Below are 20,659 nucleotides of genomic sequence, written 5' to 3'. Positions count from 1 at the left end.
GTGGCGATGTTTTAGTCGTCGCGCACGGTCCCAATTTACATTATTCTTTTGCCGCAGGTGGATCGGTGACGCGATCGAATAACCATTTTTTGTCCAAACAGGTAATAAGAATCAAGATTATAATAACAAGATTTTGAACAAACAGTATAAGTCAATAAAAACTACGGGAAGGAAATTTAAACTTTACAGTTTGGCGTTAAGACCTATTTAAAATTTTTGTAGCTGAATTAATAAACCCGTGCAAATTCGGGGTATAAAAGAAGAGGATTTCTTTTGAAATTTTCTGTGTGATTTTGGCTTTGGTACTTACAACTTATCCAAAATGTTGAAGTTCGTAGCTTTCCTGGCTTTTGTGTCTGTCTCTTACGCAGCCATTGCAAGATTCCCTGCTGAAGAAAAACCAATAGACTTAGGTAAGAAATTAAAAATAATTATCTATACGACGATGATGGTGCACAATCGTGTAATGACATAATCCGTCGGTACCTTGCAACTATCAATGTGCCTGCTCTTTTTGAGCCGACTGGTACAATCAAGTATGATGGCAAGAGGCCTGACAGTTTGCCTTTGGTCTCTAGTAGTAGGGTACCCCCGTTACCAGCCCGGGTCTGGGGCCTGCTCCCAGGACCCCACCACCGCCCATCCATGGTCTTGCTAAACCTAAAAAAAAAAAAAAAAAAAAAAAAAAAAAAAAAAAAAAAGTAATAGCCCCCCATTTAGATTCATTGCGCTGGGTCCCGACGCTCTCAGAAGCCTCCTTCTAGTATTTACAGAATACGTTCTTTACACAATAAACCTTGTGCACGACGGTCACAAAAGGATTACCGACCCTTTCTATTGTTCGATCTGGACTCGGCGCTAGACCATTGTTACCCTACCCAGCTACCTAGCAGTGTCATGCACACCTTTTCCTTGTGTCTCATACTGATAGGTATTTTATAATTAATTTTTAGTATAACTTTGTAATCATATGGATTGCGATTCTAACCTAACCTAACCTAATTAAAATACCTAACTTTTCCATTCGTAACCTAATCAAATTTAATTAAAACCTACTCTTAGTTAACCTAAGTAGTCTAGACTTACCTTTATGAAACCTAACTGAGTTTCACCTACTTTTACTTTTATTTCTATAAATGTAGGTATTTATGAAATGTATTATAATTACGTTTTAACTTAAGAACTTCTGAGTTACATTTAAGTTTATCCAAATACCTAAACTTAACGATCCTATCTAGCGTATCTTTCTTTTTCTCGAATATTTATGATATCTTATACCTATTTCTATCATACATCTCTTTGTTGTATTACCAAATTTGTACATATGATTAATAAGTCAATTTTTTGATTACGTCGTAATAAAAGTTAATTTCCCATCTTATCAAACTTTCTTTTTTTACATATATTTCAATGTTTTGTATCTGAATAAACCTCGGTAATTTTGTGAAGTTGCGTTTTTGCTTAATTGCTTTATTTATTGTACCTTCTTTGAATAATTTACTTACCTATGTCTATTATTATTTTTTATGACTTGTGTATTGTTTAAGAGAATGCATACTTTCAATAAACTTGTTAAGACGTGAGAAACTGAGAACCGGTTAAAACATGTTTAAGGCTAATTCTATGTGAAAAAAATGTCTTTTGTGTATTTTTATAGATAATATATATTTATTGTTTCCGTTTATTTGAATAATTCGGGTTTTGGGTAAAGAGATCCTTCGACGAACATGTCAAGGCATGATACTTTGTATTCATATTTAACAAAGAGCATTAACTGGTGTAAACATGTTTTAGACTAACGCACCGGTAATTCTTGTGACTTGAATTTATTATTGTAACAACTTAGGTGCTTTATTATAGATGTTTATTGTATTGTAAAATGACAAAAAGTTTATTGTTTGCGTTCAGGTATAAGATGAACTGGTTGAAACAAGATTTATGGTACGTTCCCCTGCTCTCTACCATATTACGAGTATAAAAGCCAAAGAGAGTCGAGGCTGAATAAGTATTCCTGTAGAGGCAGCCTTCTGTACCAGAGCTCCTTGTATCTAGTGTGGTATATAGAGAAGAGGAGTGTGCGTTCAAAAGTGAAGTGTTTATAGACAGATCTAACAATGGACGTGAGTATGTTTTTCTTTTTAAATTACTGTAACCCATATTGCCTTTTTATAATATTGTTTCGTCTAGTGTTCTTTGTATTTAATTAATAGAATTGTTAATAGTGTTTAAAATATTGTCTTTCATTGTTTCAGTTCTCTGAAAATACTTTCAAGAACTATTACTACCCGGAAAATCAGGGTGATTCAACCGATGAGGAAGGTACAGCTGGTTTCAAAGTTAAGCAAGCCCTCGCAAAGAAACGTCCTGGAAATAATATTGACAGCTTCTTTGAACGACCTAAAAAGCAGTGTAAAACCTTGAAACGGTCTTCGAATGTAAGCAAAGGTTCGCCAGAAGGCGTGGCTAATGTATCATCTGGACAAGATGATGGGGCGTATTCATCTCACTTAATTAAAATAGAGATATATGATATGCAAACAATCAAAAACATCCCAGCCACGGAACACTGGAAGCACGCGGACGTCAGACTGAAGTATTTTGCGTTGGAAGACGACTTGGAATTACAAAATACGCGAAATATTGTATATAATATTACAAAACAATTAGCTTCTAAGGACACATGTGTAAAATATTTTATAGATAATAAGAAACAGTGATAAATATAATTTTTAACGATAGCAGTAGGATAGTGTTAAAGTGTTTCACATTTCTTATCTTTCCTTTTTATGATTTAAGTAAATTTCCTTGTAAGATATTCTTTTGCATTGTTTCACATTCCAAACAAAATAAATAAGAAATAAAATGGTGTCAAATGTCTGTAGTTTTATAAAGGTTACTATGTGAGAATTCAAAATAAAAATCATTATTACCAGTACACGTATTTTTATTTATTTCACAAAAAAGATCTTAAACATATTTCGTAATACTAGATCATTACATAAAGAATTATCAGAAAACAAGTTAAGCATATGTTTCATAGATTTTCCATGAAACTTAAAATACAAATAAACTAAACAATATTCACCACAAACAGAAGTGAAATGGTTTTGAAGTGATTTATTATTGTAAAACCACCGTCTCGTATTTCTATCTAGAAATGACTTATGATAACCGGAAGGTTTCCTGCCAAAGGAGTCAAAATATTCACCTACACCATTTACATCAATGTGTATAGCAACCCAATGGGAACCCGGTTTTGAATCAGGGTCCAAATTACTGACAATAAAGGTAGGTAGATTAACCCGAATAGGTATTTTGTTGGCAGCAAAAACATTTGAATTAAACAATGGGTTTAGTTTCCTCATACAAAATTGAATTTCTTTAGTATCCATAGTTAAGTAACATATACAAATTATTGATGATCATGCAAACAATGGTGAATTCCAAATAAAATAAATTAAAGAGAACGGGGTATTTATATGTTTCTTAACTATTGTAATCTACAGATACATCACGATTTTTATTTATTTCAATTATATTATCAAATTCTGCATACACAATACAATTAATGGTACTAGTTAGAGCGGAATCAAAACGTACTTCTATCCGAACGCTACCATGTCTAACAAGATTCCAGTGTGAAGTTGAATTAGCAGATAAATCAGGAGTTAAATCAAAACACAATAAACAATAACCTTGACCAAAATCTGTTCTGCTTATTCCATTACCCTCGTTATGGAAATGAATACCAGTTCCAGAAAATAGAGTGTGATATGCTGCTGCTATTGTACCAGAACTAAATGAAGGTTGTAATGTTTTAGAAGGAACTTCATGACCATCTACGAACAAACTAAATGAATTCATATTATAATGTTGAAAATTAAACGGATTTAATGCTAAATTACCATTAAAACCTGAATTTGATACAAATCCAATAATACATCTTTTAGGAATTTGTCCGAGAAATATATTATCTAATGTTTTACCCTGAACCCCCGTTGGTATTGTGAGAACCTTAACTTCTGCCCTCGTAATGGGGTACTTCGCAGTTGTTGTGGCTAATACTTTTTGATGGGCTAACAAAACACTAGGATTGATTCTCGTTCTCCTTACAATGAGGCTGGCATCCATTATTTGTACTTTGAATTTTTTATCTTGGTGGCAAATAAGATTGAATGATTCTTTTGAGCGAACTAACTTAATACGTAGTTCTACACCATTTATTAAGAATTTCTCTTGATTAAATATATCACCATGTAAATGACCAATCATTTCTACTTCCTTACTCTCCTTGATAAATTCCAGCCTTTTGTTAAACCCTTTGTTGTTAACGTCAACAGTATCCATATAGCCCGGCGTATCTTCATACCACAATCCACAAGTAAGATGAGTTGTTTTGGCTGCTGGTCCGTAGTTGAGAAGATTTTCCATATAAGCACGGTAGGCATATGTATTGTTTGGTGGTGATATGAGTTTTTGATTTAAATATACATCAAGTTGATTAAAAAGAGAATGTAACCAGTTATTGGTGGGTCCAACTGCAGCATCTGCTTTTAATTTAGTACCATCTTGGTTCAACACTTTAGCAGTAATGTGTATCATTGTGTGTGATAGATCTATGTAGTCATCACCTGATCCAGGTACTTGAAATTCGATTGGACCGTCATCGCTTAAAGATGAAATTGGTTTATAATGAATCCACTGTCCGCTTTCAATGCTTGTTTGAGTTGATGGAAGGGCAAATATATCTAATTCAGATTTCGCACACTCACATGAATGATTATGTAAAAATGACATTATTTAGTTTGAAAATATATCGTTATTTATATCTTTTTTATTTTTTTTACTTCCTCTTCGTCGCGATGCTTTTAGAGCAATGAGCGGTTCCCTTCTTTTATTGGACATTTTATACCCAGATCCTGACATAAGGGAGTCAATTTTTTCATCGGCCTTTCTTTTCAGGTTTGCACTTGCTTCCTTGAATCGTGATCGTATGGAACTGTCTATAGGGCGAGCATTTACCATATCAGATAAGAGTCCAACTCCTGCTCCTAAAGTTTCTTTTCCAATGGTTCTTAAACCACTAGATAATAAAGGGAGTACGGATCTAAATAGTCCTCCCAAAAAACTGCCTATACCATGTCCTCTTTGATATGGAACTCCCTTATAGACAATTCCTACACCAGAGCCGGCTTGGTGTGAATAATAATGTTCGTAAGGACAAGAGGTTGATGATCTGTTATACATCATTTTACACGTTGAAAGTGTAGTTTCACGCAAGAAGACCCAAATTGAAATGGTACTCTGACACCGGTTGTTGTTCTTATATCTATTTCAATTGTATCAAACTCTCTTCGTAAAACTGGTACATAGTGAGCAGGTGAGAAAATATGTGTTTTATAAGCTCCATAAATGAACTTAGTTGGATCTAAAGGTATTATTCTAAGTAACGATGTTATAACATCTCCAACTACTTGTGGATGAATGATATCTGTATAAACAAATATTTGAGATGGTAAACCTAAATATAAATTTGCTGGGTTTTTTCCCAATGTGATTTGTTTCAAATTTGTTCTTGGTTTAAAACCCATTTGAAGACTTAGTATTGGAGTTGTTATGATAGAAGTGATATCTTTATTTGATGTTGTTACTCCTATCATTTTTGTTAGTTCATCATAACGAAATTTAACATTATTTTTTAACTGAGGGTTTTCATTAAACGCTTGAAGAAAGTGATCTATATTATCGTAAGTAGTGGCTGGTATATGAGCTTTTATATCCACAATTTTTGAAGTCTTGTCAGCAGGTGAAAATACTTTTTTCTTTATATAAATTATGTTTTCATGCTCTTGTACATTATACATAGAACAAGGGTATTGAAATTCCACCAAACCAACTACCCATTCTCCATCCAATTTAATGGTCTTTGGTAATTTTGTTAAAAAATGTGCAGTCGTATTATCTGTGTAATAATCGGATGAACTATTACTTAACAAAGTTAAATAAAAGCTATTATCACTCATATTTTCTTTAAGCTTGATTCAGGTATCCAAGAATTAAATTTATTAGGATAACCTTGCCACTTCACTAGTATTTCCTTTCTGCCAGCAACTCGACGTGAACGTAATATTTTATCAATTTTATACTCGTTGGAGGGGAGGTAAGTTACTTTTTGTATTTCTTTTGAATAAAACGTCCCAATTATGCGTTCGCCTTCCAAATCCCTTAGTGTATAAACAATCCGAGGAGATCTTTTAATAATTGAATTAATTATAAATATTTCATCACTCCAATTACTTTCGTAACCTTTTTGAAATATATGTTTGTATTTAGTGATTCTAACATGATCTCCTACGTTTAGTTTTGCAGTTTCTGGTGAGATTTGTCTATCTGTATTGCGATCATATAAATTACACCAAACAGTCATAATATTATTAGAGTTAACATCAACTGGACACATTTTTATGCTGGAATGATAGCTGTGGTTGTAAGAATAAAGAAGATCTTGTAGAACATTTATGTAATTATATGTATTCTTATGAGTGAAGTAACGCCACATTTTCGTTTTAAGAGTTCTCTGGAACCTTTCTACTATACTTGCTTTAATATCAGGGTTATTAGTGGTATAATAATTAATATTTTTACTTTTGAAATAATCTCTTACCACCTTTGAAACGAATTCCGTACCTTTATCAGATTGGATATGACGAGGAACTGAGTTGGCTTCAGTAAATATGCTTTCAAAACATTCTTTAACTGTTGCTGAATCCTTCTTCTTCATGGCTCTTGCAAAAGCATATTTACTGAATACATCGATAACACAAAGAATATATTTGTAACCATCATTAAATTGACTATATGTACTCATGTCACTCAAATCAGCTTGCCAAAGTTCATTAAAGTTAGATAGAATGTATCTATTTCTAGTAAACCGCCTATGAACAGGTTTATGTAGTGTATACGTGTCTTGAGATTGTAACCATTTTTTTACATCTTCTTTATTCATTTGACCTTTCATTTCCTTTGTTAAATTATTTAAACTGCTATAACCAGCGGGGTGAGAGATATCATAGTAGATTCTGTTAATATCTAATAAGGAGTCCATCTTTCCCAATTTATAGTTTTTGCAGATGATTTTTGTACTCGTGTAGTAAGAGGAGTAGATGTGTTGTTTTCTTTATCTAACGAGGCTCGTGTTCTTATAGAAGTAGAGGGGGTAAAGGGCTCAATCAAAGGAGTGTCATTAATAAATGCTAAATTTGTAGGATTACCTATGCATGACTTAGGAACTTTGATATCTTTTAAAAGTAAAGCAAACACTTCCCAGCCAATTGGTTTAGGACGTTTAAGACATCTAACCGTGTCACTCACCAAATCAGTAATATTGCTATTTTGAATAGTCTGGTTGTTTATAACAACTTCACCAGTCTGCTTCCACCAAATTTTAGGTTTACTTAAAACAATGTAATCTAATAGCGTTCTAGCTTTTTTTCATAAGATTTAGGTAATATCTCTATTATTTTTGATGGACTGATCGGCATTGATTCTTGATTTATTTCACCAGGTGTCGTGTTAAACAAAGATGGTGCAGCTATCTCAGTTACATCACCTTTCGCTGATTCCTTATATTCTGTCTCCTCCTTTTTGGGTATCTTTGAATTTATGATATCATTACTTTCTTTGTTGAATTGATCGAAACCCTCCATTACTATAGGTATCTTAAACGGTTTTCGATCTGTTTCAATAAAATGTAGAAACCGCTGCAATGCTTGAGAATAAAGCATCCATTTTTCACGATCGTTCATTTTACTTTTGAGAATTTTTTGCATCTCTTCATCTAGCCGAGATGAGGAATTTTCAGGAGGGTTCTCATTGCGTTTTAACTTTTCAATAAAGTCCGATTCAACTAATAACATTTTTTTCGTGTTTTCCATTTTGTTTATTTATGATAAAGAGTTAACTAAGGCACTTAGAACTGCTCCTAAAATAATAGGTAAAAAGGCACCTCCTTTTTGAATTATAACCGTTTTTCTTAATTTATGTTTACCTTTTGAAACTAATTTCCTTAATATGTCTTTGTACTTTTTTAACTTTGTTTTTTCCTTTTTTTCTAAAGGAATTTTCCCATTGAGAACGTTATAAATGCACTCGCATATAATGTTGATCTCTTCATCATCACAAGATTTAAGTAATGCAGTACGATATTTGGGTTTAAGCAAGTGCAATGCTTCTAATAAATGTTTATATGTGTTTACTCTTGCATGCATCATGTAGAACTGACTAAAATTTGTTGATTTTTATCATATTTAAATCCTTTTTTAGGTACATACACTGTGCAATGTCCATCAAATGGAAATATTTTTGTTTTAAAACGACATATGTCATTTGTATTTTGTTTCAGATCAATCATAAGGTAACCATGAGCATCCTTTGTAGCATCTTTGTAGGCTTCATCCACGAATTTTGAATTTTCAGGACAAACTTGTCGTGACAGGTATCGTATTTGAGTTTTATCTCTAGGGTTCTTAAAAAATACAATGTAGCTTGTGTTCAGTGAAATATCACGTTGACCTCTTCCTTGATGAAATATGTTTTGTGTTATATAAAAAACACTTAAATTTCTATGATGACTTCCTTTAGTAAAAATATCAACAACTCGTCCATCTGATTCTCTCATTAAATCATCTATTATTAGAAGTTTAGGTTTTTTCCCATCGAAAATTGAAAAATCTGGTATTCCTTGACTATAATTTACATTTTCTAGATTATAAAGAGGTTGCATTTCATCATAACACCAAATAATTTCATCAAATTCTATGTTACATATCTCTTTAGTATTATTCAAAAAATTTGTAACAAATTGAGTTTTGCCACACCCACTGGGACCTGCGACAATGGTAGTGAAAGGATGATAAAAATGAATCATCTTTGAATGCTGTAATATGTTTAACAGTGTTGATATGAATGCGGATAGACATTAAATGGTGCTATTCAATAAACATATTACTATTTAAACTAAAGTAGAGTAAAAAAAAAAAAACTGATAAAAAATATGTATATTTATTCTGATATTAACACTTTTCTTTATAATCTATTGTTACATTTTATATACCCAACCACCAATTTAAATTTAAACATAAAAAACAATAAATCTATGTTTACAATATTCTTATTGCCAAAACACGAATAAATGTTAAATTAAACAATTAATTAAAATATAATTTACAATTTAATTTAAGTTAACTATTCAAATTTACATACAAAATATATATTACAAACAATAATTCGAATTTGAATGTTCTGTCATTTACATGACAAAATTTAAATTATTTTTTTATTTTACAATGTCCCCACGCAAGGGTGTCACAAGTGTTTTCTAATAAGTAACGTTTTGTATCATCATGAGATAATGATATTTTATTAATTTTTTGAGTGAATATTACATGTTTTATAGATTTAAATCTTAGCATTTGAGCACGTTGCACATTTTTGTTAAATAAACATGTTTTGAAATTATTTAGAGTAAATTTCTTTGTAACACATACATTGACTCCTTTAGCTTTTGATAAAACACCATATTTACCTTTTTTGTCATCATTCTCATCATATTTTTCAACATCTAAGGCATACATTTTAGATTTTAGACCAACGAACTCTTTTAAAATTCTACCATTATTTTCATCTTTGAAAAATCCTAATCGCTTTTTATTTATAAGTGGGAAATTATATTTATTGATAGGAGGATAGTCAGATGTATCAAAATAGAAATTAAGATCTTTTTTTATATCTGCATAAAAATTTTCAGTGAAAATTTGATAAATTAAACTATCCGTATCTGTATAAAGAAGTTTGAGTTTGTTAGGATATTTGATTTTCATGTAGTTGTAGTGAAAGTCATACATTAAAGTTTTTGATATATCTAATACACAAAACCCCAAATAAATCGGTTTATTATAAAAGACTTTAGTTTTATTCAATTGAACAGCTACTAAATTCTCTGAGAATATGGATAGACTGTGGAACTCAGGTCTAGCTATCAAAGACTGAACCCCCTGCGATTTCCCTCGATTTTCCCAGTGATTTAATAATTTGACGTTTACACGTTTTGCAACATTTTCCATTGTCTTACCGAACACTGAATTGTTCATTAGTTTAAAAAATCTTTTTCAAAATCAGATGATGCCAGCGATCTCATGTGGGTATTTAAATCTATGTAACTTTTTAACCACATAGACTGCTGAAATTTAAGAATGCGATGTATTTTACTTAATACCAAACCATTCTTCAAACACTGTTTTAGATTTCGATAATGAATTACATAATTAGTTTTTCTATTTAAATTAGGAATCAGTTTTTTTTCTTTACAATTACCCAAACAAACGTTTTCAGGACAGAATGGTAAATCTGAATGTGAGTCATGAATTTCGTTAGGGTATTCGAGGTCAACTTCTAATATGAAACCATGATCAGCGTCATCGGCTATATTGAAGTCTGTATCTACATGAACCCATTCAAATTTACCTGTAGGGAGACATTGAGACATAGCCCATCCGTAAAGGTTGTTTGCATCAAAATACATAAGATAGGACGATGGTATGTTTGAATCAAAATCATCCATAAATTTATTATTAGCTTTCGCATATCTGTTACTACACTGCGATATGCCACCTCGAATATTTTTTGCAATGAATGATATTTTATCTATATCAGTTAGGAGTTCTAATTTTATTTTTGTCGTAAATAACATTGCATCCCAACTTAATCCTGGAGCAGTATAATAATGCGCGGGATCTAAACCATACGTCTTAAGACAAAGGTTTCTAAAATTTTCAAATACGTCAGCCAGTAACAAAACATCTGTTTTTAGATATAAATCGGAATAATCGCCCATATTTTTGCAACGAAAATGGGACCAAACATCTTTTGCATGATTATAATCATCTTCTGAGATGTGACTATCAGTCAAAGAACTAAAAAAATTGTCTTTAGAGGGAAGATCAGTTAACTTTAAAGAATCGTATGATGTCATGTATTCATACGGATACACACCCTTTCGTAATAAGCGTTTAAAATCGTCCTCACAAGTGAAATTCAATTTTAATTCATGAAATTGTTTAGGGAACAAGTTTTTTGCTAGTTTATCAAGACTGCTGGGCATAAATTTAAGTGAATCTACAAACCTCAATTTGATTGTGCGATTATTTATTTGTAACTTCTTAGAAAATGAAATGTATTTTTCTTTGTTCTGTGGAATCAATTCAATGTCCCCTTCCACCAAACCAAGTCCATGTACTATGAAATGACTATCATAGTTACTCAAATTATGAAAAAATACAGGTATAAATTGAGGTGCTTTGTATTTTTCAGTACAAAATGTATGTGCTACGCCTTCGTAAAGACCAGTATGGAAATTATAGGAAATGATAGAATCACTATTTAAATTTCTATCACAAATGTAACATGTCCTACTCTGAGCAATATGTTTATTATTTTCAATGGATAAAGGCAATGGAGTTTTTCCGAAAGTATTCCTCTTACAAATGCTTTTTAAATCTTTTTCTATGTACTTCATAAATACCTGGGTGCAATCTTTACCTTTGTATGTTCTATACACAGACAATTTATCATTATAAGAACACTTAATATAATATCCAAAACTATATACCTCATGTTTTTGAATATTTGTAGTAGAAGATGTTGTAGGGTTATTTGACTGTGTTGCTATTGGGTTTAAAAAGGCTTCAAAATCAGCATAAACAACAAAAGGCACCCTTAATTTACGTTCGTAATTATCGAAGGTAACTTCATTGGTGGGAACGTTTTCATTGAACCAGTTTTTCTTTTTATCTTGTTCTGAAGGTAAATGTGTGCAAACATGGAAACAATCGTTTCTTTGATGTTTCATTAAATTTTCGTGAGTTGTGAAGTTGGATAAGCATCCATCGCAAATATGAACAGCATGCTGTGTATTTGATAATTGCTTAGATACTAATCTAGATAAGTTTTTGATAAAGCAATAATGTCCGTTACTATTTTTGGATATATACAATAAGTTCAAATGGATATCTTTTCTACACTTTGTTAAATGCAATGGTCCTACTATATCATGTTTTTTATTTTGAGAATTGTATTCAATTCCAAAAACGTTTATACTCATATTATTATTATTTTCAAATTTTGGAATATCCCCCAATTTTATTGGAAAAGTTAAATCTCTAAAATTCAATTTATTTATATGAGCAATATACGATTTAGTACAGTTTGAACGATGGTTTGTTGGGGGGTATAATCCTGACAATACTGCCCATCTAAAACATTCTTGATCACTATTTTTTACATTAATAACTGCTTTTTTATTTTGAATATCTCGTGGTAACTCAATATAAGAAGAACCGCGCAACGGATTAAATTTGTTAACATTAACATCTAGATAGTTAAATTTTACTAAACCCCACCCACTGTCTTTTCTTTCAAAGTTAGATAATTTTGTTAATATATCCTTAACCACGGACTCGAAAATTTCATCCTTGTCGCTACTAGTATCAATAATATTGTTACATAATTGGAAATCAAAAGTATTATTGATTTGTTTGCTCTCTTGTGTAAAATCGGCATTTAGAATAAAGTTAACTTTCAATGCAAAATGATTACTAAGGGAACGATCCAATAATGCAAAGATTTTATCTCTATTCTTTTGTAAAATAGTTTCAGGTGTAAAAGGTTGGTAAACTTTTTCATTAAGTAGTATTCTATAAGTGGCCACCCTATTCTTAAACGCATTCTCAATTAATTGAACATCAATCCATTCTAAGTCAGATCTTATAACATTATTTTTATGGAGATTACTGTTTAAATGATTTTTAAAATATCTTTTAGACACTAACTTTTTACATACAGAACATTCAATTTCAGCATTATTATTTGTACTTACAATGACAGAAGGGGTTGGTTTAGATGACGTTGATGATGTAGGCTCAACAGCTAGGCGACTTTTCTTAACAGATACTTCTTCTTCTGTCTCTAAAACTGTAGCCGACCTTTTCAATCCACCTCCTATTTGAGAAGATCTAAAACAACGAAAACATATACATTTATAAATACTCTGATGCGAGATATAATTAAAAATATTTAAATGTTACTTCATTTATACTAACTCAAATCTTTTCGACACTGCTGACAATAGGCTTGCATCATTAAAACACCATCAATTACATCTTCAGATACAGTTTTCTTCTTGGAATCGTTGATATAATGACCACTACATGGTGTAAAGTATGGTTTAATATCAAAATCATCCACTAATGTGGAAGGTAACTTATTTTCTGTGTACCAGAGCCTTATACTGTTATGGAAACATTTTAAAATAAATTCTTTACTTAATTGTGCAATCTTGTCACGAGGTAAAGTGGGACCAATATGATAGTAAGTAAAAACCATTTTGGAAATGAACGTCACAAATAAGTATTACAATTATTGAAGCACGGTGGTAAAACACTGAATGATAACAATCTCAGATACCCCGTTTATATATGTGGGCTCTCCCACCTCACCATCAACGTAACAATAAGATCAAGTATCGTCTCGTTAAAAAACTATCCTATTGTTCAGCAGGTAATGGAAATAATCGTTACAAGTAGAAACAAGATCCGGTCATAACAAGTTGGAACTCAACATGAAGCAGGTATTCGTTAAATGGTTTGAACATGCAGGAACATGAATATTATAAGTGAAAATAACTTACGTCTCTCCGTGACATTGGCTCACAAGTCGGGCGGCTTCATATAACTCTTCATCTAGTTCGATTACTTCACAGAGTCTTATAAGTTCCGCATCAAAAACATCACAGTTCAGAGAATCCATTGTCAAACGAGGCCGCCTCCCCACATTGAGTTTCTGCGTTCAGTAATTCAATAAAGAGTATACATTTTATAAAACAAAGAGGGTTATTACATATTAACAAATGTAATGGATCGACTTAACACTTTTCGTCATTTTTAATGTGAAACAATGCAAAAGAATATCTTACAAGGAAATTTACTTAAATCATAAAAAGGAAAGATTAGAAATGTGAAACACTTTAACACTATCCTACTGCTATCGTTAAAAATTATATTTATCACTGTTTCTTATTATCTATAAAATATTTTACACATGTGTCCTTAGAAGCTAATTGTTTTGTAATATTATATACAATATTTCGCGTATTTTGTAATTCCAAGTCGTCTTCCAACGCAAAATACTTCAGTCTGACGTCCGCGTGCTTCCAGTGTTCCGTGGCTGGGATGTTTTTGATTGTTTGCATATCATATATCTCTATTTTAATTAAGTGAGATGAATACGCCCCATCATCTTGTCCAGATGATACATTAGCCACGCCTTCTGGCGAACCTTTGCTTACATTCGAAGACCGTTTCAAGGTTTTACACTGCTTTTTAGGTCGTTCAAAGAAGCTGTCAATATTATTTCCAGGACGTTTCTTTGCGAGGGCTTGCTTAACTTTGAAACCAGCTGTACCTTCCTCATCGGTTGAATCACCCTGATTTTCCGGGTAGTAATAGTTCTTGAAAGTATTTTCAGAGAACTGAAACAATGAAAGACAATATTTTAAACACTATTAACAATTCTATTAATTAAATACAAAGAACACTAGACGAAACAATATTATAAAAAGGCAATATGGGTTACAGTAATTTAAAAAGAAAAACATACTCACGTCCATTGTTAGATCTGTCTATAAACACTTCACTTTTGAACGCACACTCCTCTTCTCTATATACCACACTAGATACAAGGAGCTCTGGTACAGAAGGCTGCCTCTACAGGAATACTTATTCAGCCTCGACTCTCTTTGGCTTTTATACTCGTAATATGGTAGAGAGCAGGGGAACGTACCATAAATCTTGTTTCAACCAGTTCATCTTATACCTGAACGCAAACAATAAACTTTTTGTCATTTTACAATACAATAAACATCTATAATAAAGCACCTAAGTTGTTACAATAATAAATTCAAGTCACAAGAATTACCGGTGCGTTAGTCTAAAACATGTTTACACCAGTTAATGCTCTTTGTTAAATATGAATACAAAGTATCATGCCTTGACATGTTCGTCGAAGGATCTCTTTACCCAAAACCCGAATTATTCAAATAAACGGAAACAATAAATATATATTATCTATAAAAATACACAAAAGACATTTTTTTTTCACATAGAATTAGCCTTAAACATGTTTTAACCGGTTCTCAGTTTCTCACGTCTTAACAAGTTTATTGAAAGTATGCATTCTCTTAAACAATACACAAGTCATAAAAAATAATAATAGACATAGGTAAGTAAATTATTCAAAGAAGGTACAATAAATAAAGCAATTAAGCAAAAACGCAACTTCACAAAATTACCGAGGTTTATTCAGATACAAAACATTGAAATATATGTAAAAAAAGAAAGTTTGATAAGATGGGAAATTAACTTTTATTACGACGTAATCAAAAAATTGACTTATTAATCATATGTACAAATTTGGTAATACAACAAAGAGATGTATGATAGAAATAGGTATAAGATATCATAAATATTCGAGAAAAAGAAAGATACGCTAGATAGGATCGTTAAGTTTAGGTATTTGGATAAACTTAAATGTAACTCAGAAGTTCTTAAGTTAAAACGTAATTATAATACATTTCATAAATACCTACATTTATAGAAATAAAAGTAAAAGTAGGTGAAACTCAGTTAGGTTTCATAAAGGTAAGTCTAGACTACTTAGGTTAACTAAGAGTAGGTTTTAATTAAATTTGATTAGGTTACGAATGGAAAAGTTAGGTATTTTAATTAGGTTAGGTTAGGTTAGAATCGCAATCCATATGATTACAAAGTTATACTAAAAATTAATTATAAAATACCTATCAGTATGAGACACAAGGAAAAGGTGTGCATGACACTGCTAGGTAGCTGGGTAGGGTAACAATGGTCTAGCGCCGAGTCCAGATCGAACAATAGAAAGGGTCGGTAATCCTTTTGTGACCGTCGTGCACAAGGTTTATTGTGTAAAGAACGTATTCTGTAAATACTAGAAGGAGGCTTCTGAGAGCGTCGGGACCCAGCGCAATGAATCTAAATGGGGGCTATTACTTTTTTTTTTTTTTTTTTTTTTTTTTTTTTTTTTTTTTTAGGTTTAGCAAGACCATGGATGGGCGGTGGTGGGGTCCTGGGAGCAGGCCCCAGACCCGGGCTGGTAACGGGGGTACCCTACTACTGTCTCTTGGATTATGGGACGAATATTAGACACTGGTCCCACCGCGAGCTCGTAAACTATGAGCTAACGGCTATAAAAACGAAAAACAGATTATCACTTCTGTGTAAATAAAAGAGACACGGCGATTTTATAGTTACTCGCCCAGCGGTGAACTATCAATATCGCCGTGTCCGTTTTATTTGTACGGCAGTGTTATCTATCGCTATATATAGTTCAACAATGACCTGGCAGACAAGTAGGGTCGCGTGATAAGTGATAAAACATCAAACACTTACAAATAGTGCGATAGGGACGGCCAGATGTTTTTATGATTTATCGCGCGACCATACTTGCCTGCCAGTTATGCTATGAAACAATCTAGCCGATCTTTCCTGTTTTGTGGATTTGGAAGTGCCATTTATTTCACTGTTTAGCATCATCAACAAAGCAAATCCAAGAAGAAGAGATAGAGCTATAGTTTTACTAAAAGAACAAACGACGAAGCGGTAGCGTATAAGTACCTACATTTAAAAAACCCCGAGTAGTTTCGAACGCGCGACATCCAGCCAGTATTTTTGGCCTATACATTCATCTTTGCTCGTTTATAAATCCGATAGCCATAGCTTACTAAATCGCGGTGGGGCCAGTGCCTTAGCACAGTATAATAAAGAGTACAGTATGGCCACTCCCGCTCCCCGTTGAAAGTGCCGCCCACCCCCTCTCGGTTACCTCACAGTTACCGCCTGTCAAAAACGCGAACAGTCGACCTGTCATATTTCACTCATATAAGCATAATACACGAGCTCTTTCATATATTTGATCACCATGCAGTTTCCGAGGTGTGGCCTTAGTGTGGGATGCTATCTGCCTCGACTCACTGGCACCGTCCCATCTCCATCGAACGATGATAAAAGCGGGTGCAGCAGCGGAAAGTGCAGAAATTTTTAAACGTAATAAATAAACGCAAGGATCTCGGCAAAAAGTACAATTTTGTACCTTTTGGCGTTAGCTAAGTCCATGGGATCCAAACGAGAAAAATATTTTTGCTGAAATCGCGAAGCGTCTGGTTGACGTATTTGACTGGTGACCGAAGAGCACTGTGATACAGCGAGGACATGTCGACAACATCAAGAATTTAGATATAAGCTAGCTATTAAGTTTTATGTTCAGTCGTAGTTTCTTATATAATAATGTAAATAATATGTATTATATGTTCATATCAATCACTATTTATGTTTTTTTTTCAGCTGGCCAAGACGGATGTTACATTTCCAAGTTAAAAAGAGTGTTGCCGTACGATGTGAAGTTTTATCCAAATATTGACTGCGCTGTGTACATTTGCAACAAATCAACCAACGAAACCCTTTATGAAACGTAAGTATGAGGAAAAGCCTGGAAAAAATAGAAATTAGCAACATCGCCACGTCTTTTTCTCACACGTACCTATTGACAAGAAAGGGATGACACGACGATGTTGCCACTTTGAAATCCTTCCTACATCCGATATCGGATCGGATAATGTGAAAACGCAGTAACGCATTCTAAAACGTCAACAACTCGTGGCAGAGGTTCGGAAGAGTAGAAAGCCAAAAATCAAAGATGGCGGCTTAAATATTTTATTTATTTTATTTTATTTCAATAACAAGTTTCCACAGATAGAAACTGGGCAAAGTACTTGCGTGCAATATATGGGATATCGGTTCTACATCCGATATCGGCTCGGATAATGTGAAAACGCACTTAAAAGCGTACAGCCTGACCACGTTTTAGTTTCTACTCTTTTTGCCAGACTGTCGGTAACAGTTTGCCTACACTGTTTACATTCTAATATCTGGGCAACCGAGCTTCGCTCGGTTCTGTTTTGTATCCTTGACATGTGTCGCCATCTAGTTCAAAAATGAATAGTACCTACATCGAGCGAAAGAATTCTCAGCCTTAACAACACAACTACTCCACACGAGATGGCGCGCATTTCGCCACAAAAACTCAAATAGTGTATTTTCTATTCGTTTTAGCCTTGACCTGTGTCGCCATCTAGTGTTTGCAATAAATAGTACTTACATCGACCGAAAGAATTCTGTCTTAACAGTACAACTACTGCACACGAGATGGCGCGCGAAGAAAAACGCATGAAAACTCGAAAATTCGCGTTTTCCGGGACCTAAGGATAAGTTAGACCGATTTTTCACCCCCAAAAACCCCCACATAACAAATTTCTGCGAAATCGTTAGAGCGGTTTCCGAGATCGTCAGTGTAAATAAATATATATATAAATAAATAAATAAATATACAAGAATTGCTCGTTTAAAAGTATTAAGATACTATGAAATTGATTTTCCATTACAGTTACGCTATCGAGTAACTCACGATAGATATCACATAAAAAATGTACTCTGCTAGAACATGTCAAGCTGAAACGGACAAAATGCATGAAACAACCATTGAACTACTATGTACTACGTACTAGAAATGACAACTCGAACATATTCTGTGCGCCGACCGGCAGCGGCGGCAGCGCGAGGCGCATGCGCGTGAAGCGAACCGTGTCATAGAGTAAGACTTGACCACCTAGACGCGACACTTTTAGTGTAGACCTTTGTTTTATACTTTGTGTGTGAAATACTAAGTAGTTTATTATTATACATTGTGTTATATTTAATTTCTACTCAGTGAAATAAAAATAAGTAATTGTTTTTTTCATAAATTTTAATTTCCTTTGAATAAAATTAGTTTTGTAAGTTTCTGTCGCTCAGAATAATAATCGCGCCATTCAACTTGTTTTACCTCCCTTAAACACCGGTTGCATTAAATACTATAATACTATTTCAGTTTTGGTGTCACTATTTTTCGTCAATAATGAGAATTATAATTCAGAAATAATTCAAAATCATGCTTATTGTATAATATTATCGACTAAAATTCGTATTAGAACCGTGTAATATTCAAAAATATAAATTGAAATAAATATTTTTATATTATATATTGAAAACAGAATATGATCACAATTATTATACCTTATTACCTACATGTCATGTCTGCGCGATTCATCTATGATTCCAGTTGTCAAAATGGCGGCCATAGCATCGCGTTTAAGGAGCCCGTCCCTTCATTATAATAATTACTTAAATTAAGTTAGATCAAAATAGCTTGTCTACTAACCGATGAAATGTGACACCGTCACTTTTATTCGATTTTCTCGTATGGCCTCAACAGTATCTTATAGCACAGGAAGGCATTTTTTCATTTTATTTGTGTGCAGTCAGAGACAACCTCCTCCCACCGCGCACAGAGACTGACTGAGGCAACATAAGTCCACTGGACTTACGTTCGTGGCGCAAACTTTTTGTTCGCCGTGTCCTCTCTAGTACATTATACCTCAATGGAAACAACCAATTTTTTGATTTCAGTGTTGGTCGCATATTAATGTTACCCAGTATTTTTTGTACTACTCGGTACTACACTACATAAACACCCTGTATGATAATTACTTGTGTAACTTAACCCAAAATTATCATTATCAATCACTATGTGCGTAGGTATACTATTTTTGTATAACAACGTTACATGGTTTTTCACCTACCGTATGTTTCTCAACAGTTGTGGAGCTAGAGCTATCCGCGATGGCTGCCGACGGACCGCCATAGACAACAGCAAGCAATACCCCGCTTGCTGCGACCAAGAAGTATGCGACGGATCCACCACAACTCCAACTCCAACCACAACTACCGAAGCAAGTCAAGAATCCTCCGCGTAATCCGCGTATGCATCAGCCCAGTCTGCTAATGACCAATTGGCTAGCCACCAAAAACTGGAGAAGACTTCTGGACCTAACGCTGAAGCTTACGCTACCGCTTCTTAAACAGTTTACACGATAGTATCAATAAAATCAATCATCCTGAAGTTTCAGTTTCATTTTTATTGTGTAAATTGCCCATGATTAGCACAAAGAACCTAAACTATTCTTTGCAATCAACCTAAATAGAACGCTCCTATTTTTTAGAGGGTGCGCCCACGGGCGACTTTTCGAAGCGACTTTTTTATCGCGACCATGGGCTAGTATGAAAGTGCGCTCACGAAGCGACGCAACTTTTCAAATACGTAAGGGCCCCCACAGACGGGAGACGCAACTGTTTTGTCTCTGTCGCTCGGTCTATGGGCTAGTATGAAGGTGCGCACACGTTGCGACGCAACTTTTTTGTCGCAGGGTTCGACGACAGGTCTGCGACGCAACTGTCTCCTTCCCTATTGGTTTCAATGCAAGTGCGCACACGGCGACAAAATAGTCGCCGGTCGGTTGTCATTTTGACAGTTATCACTGGCCTGGCTTGGGCGAACGTATGTTATTAGTCGAAATAAATATAATTCTAAATGCAGATTGTTGAAGACGACATTGATATCTGTCGTTTAATTGAAGAAGTAGAGG

The 20,659-nt window shown here is 33.6% G+C and overlaps 1 protein-coding gene across 1 annotated transcript; it reads left to right on the top strand.

Moving 5' to 3' along the window:
• Window positions 1–256: 256 nt before the first annotated feature.
• Window positions 257–20,136, top strand: LOC125236066. The gene is made up of 3 exons (XM_048142753.1): window positions 257–413; window positions 17,484–17,610; window positions 19,834–20,136. The coding sequence occupies exons 1-3, from the start codon at window positions 323–325 to the stop codon at window positions 19,988–19,990; spliced, it is 375 nt and encodes a 124-aa protein (XP_047998710.1). The 5' UTR covers window positions 257–322; the 3' UTR covers window positions 19,991–20,136.
• The last annotated feature ends 523 nt before the right edge of the window (window positions 20,137–20,659 follow it).

The sequence above is a fragment of the Leguminivora glycinivorella genome, chromosome 18 (assembly GCF_023078275.1).
Source record: "Leguminivora glycinivorella isolate SPB_JAAS2020 chromosome 18, LegGlyc_1.1, whole genome shotgun sequence".
In the NCBI taxonomy this organism is placed as follows: Eukaryota; Metazoa; Arthropoda; class Insecta; order Lepidoptera; family Tortricidae; genus Leguminivora; species Leguminivora glycinivorella.
The sequence above is the reverse complement of the archived record's forward strand: the minus strand, read 5'-3'. Positions and strand labels throughout refer to the sequence as shown.

What these genes read in the sequence shown, in the direction of transcription:
- LOC125236066 (XM_048142753.1), top strand. Translation starts at nt 323, where the DNA reads ATGTTGAAGTTCGTAGCTTTCCTGGCTTTTGTGTCTGTCTCTTACGCA. An exon ending in AGAAAAACCAATAGACTTAG is followed by an intron (nt 414 to 17,483) that starts GTAAGAAATTAA and finishes TTTTTTTTTCAG; the next exon opens with CTGGCCAAGACGGATGTTAC. An exon ending in AACGAAACCCTTTATGAAAC is followed by an intron (nt 17,611 to 19,833) that starts GTAAGTATGAGG and finishes GTTTCTCAACAG; the next exon opens with TTGTGGAGCTAGAGCTATCC.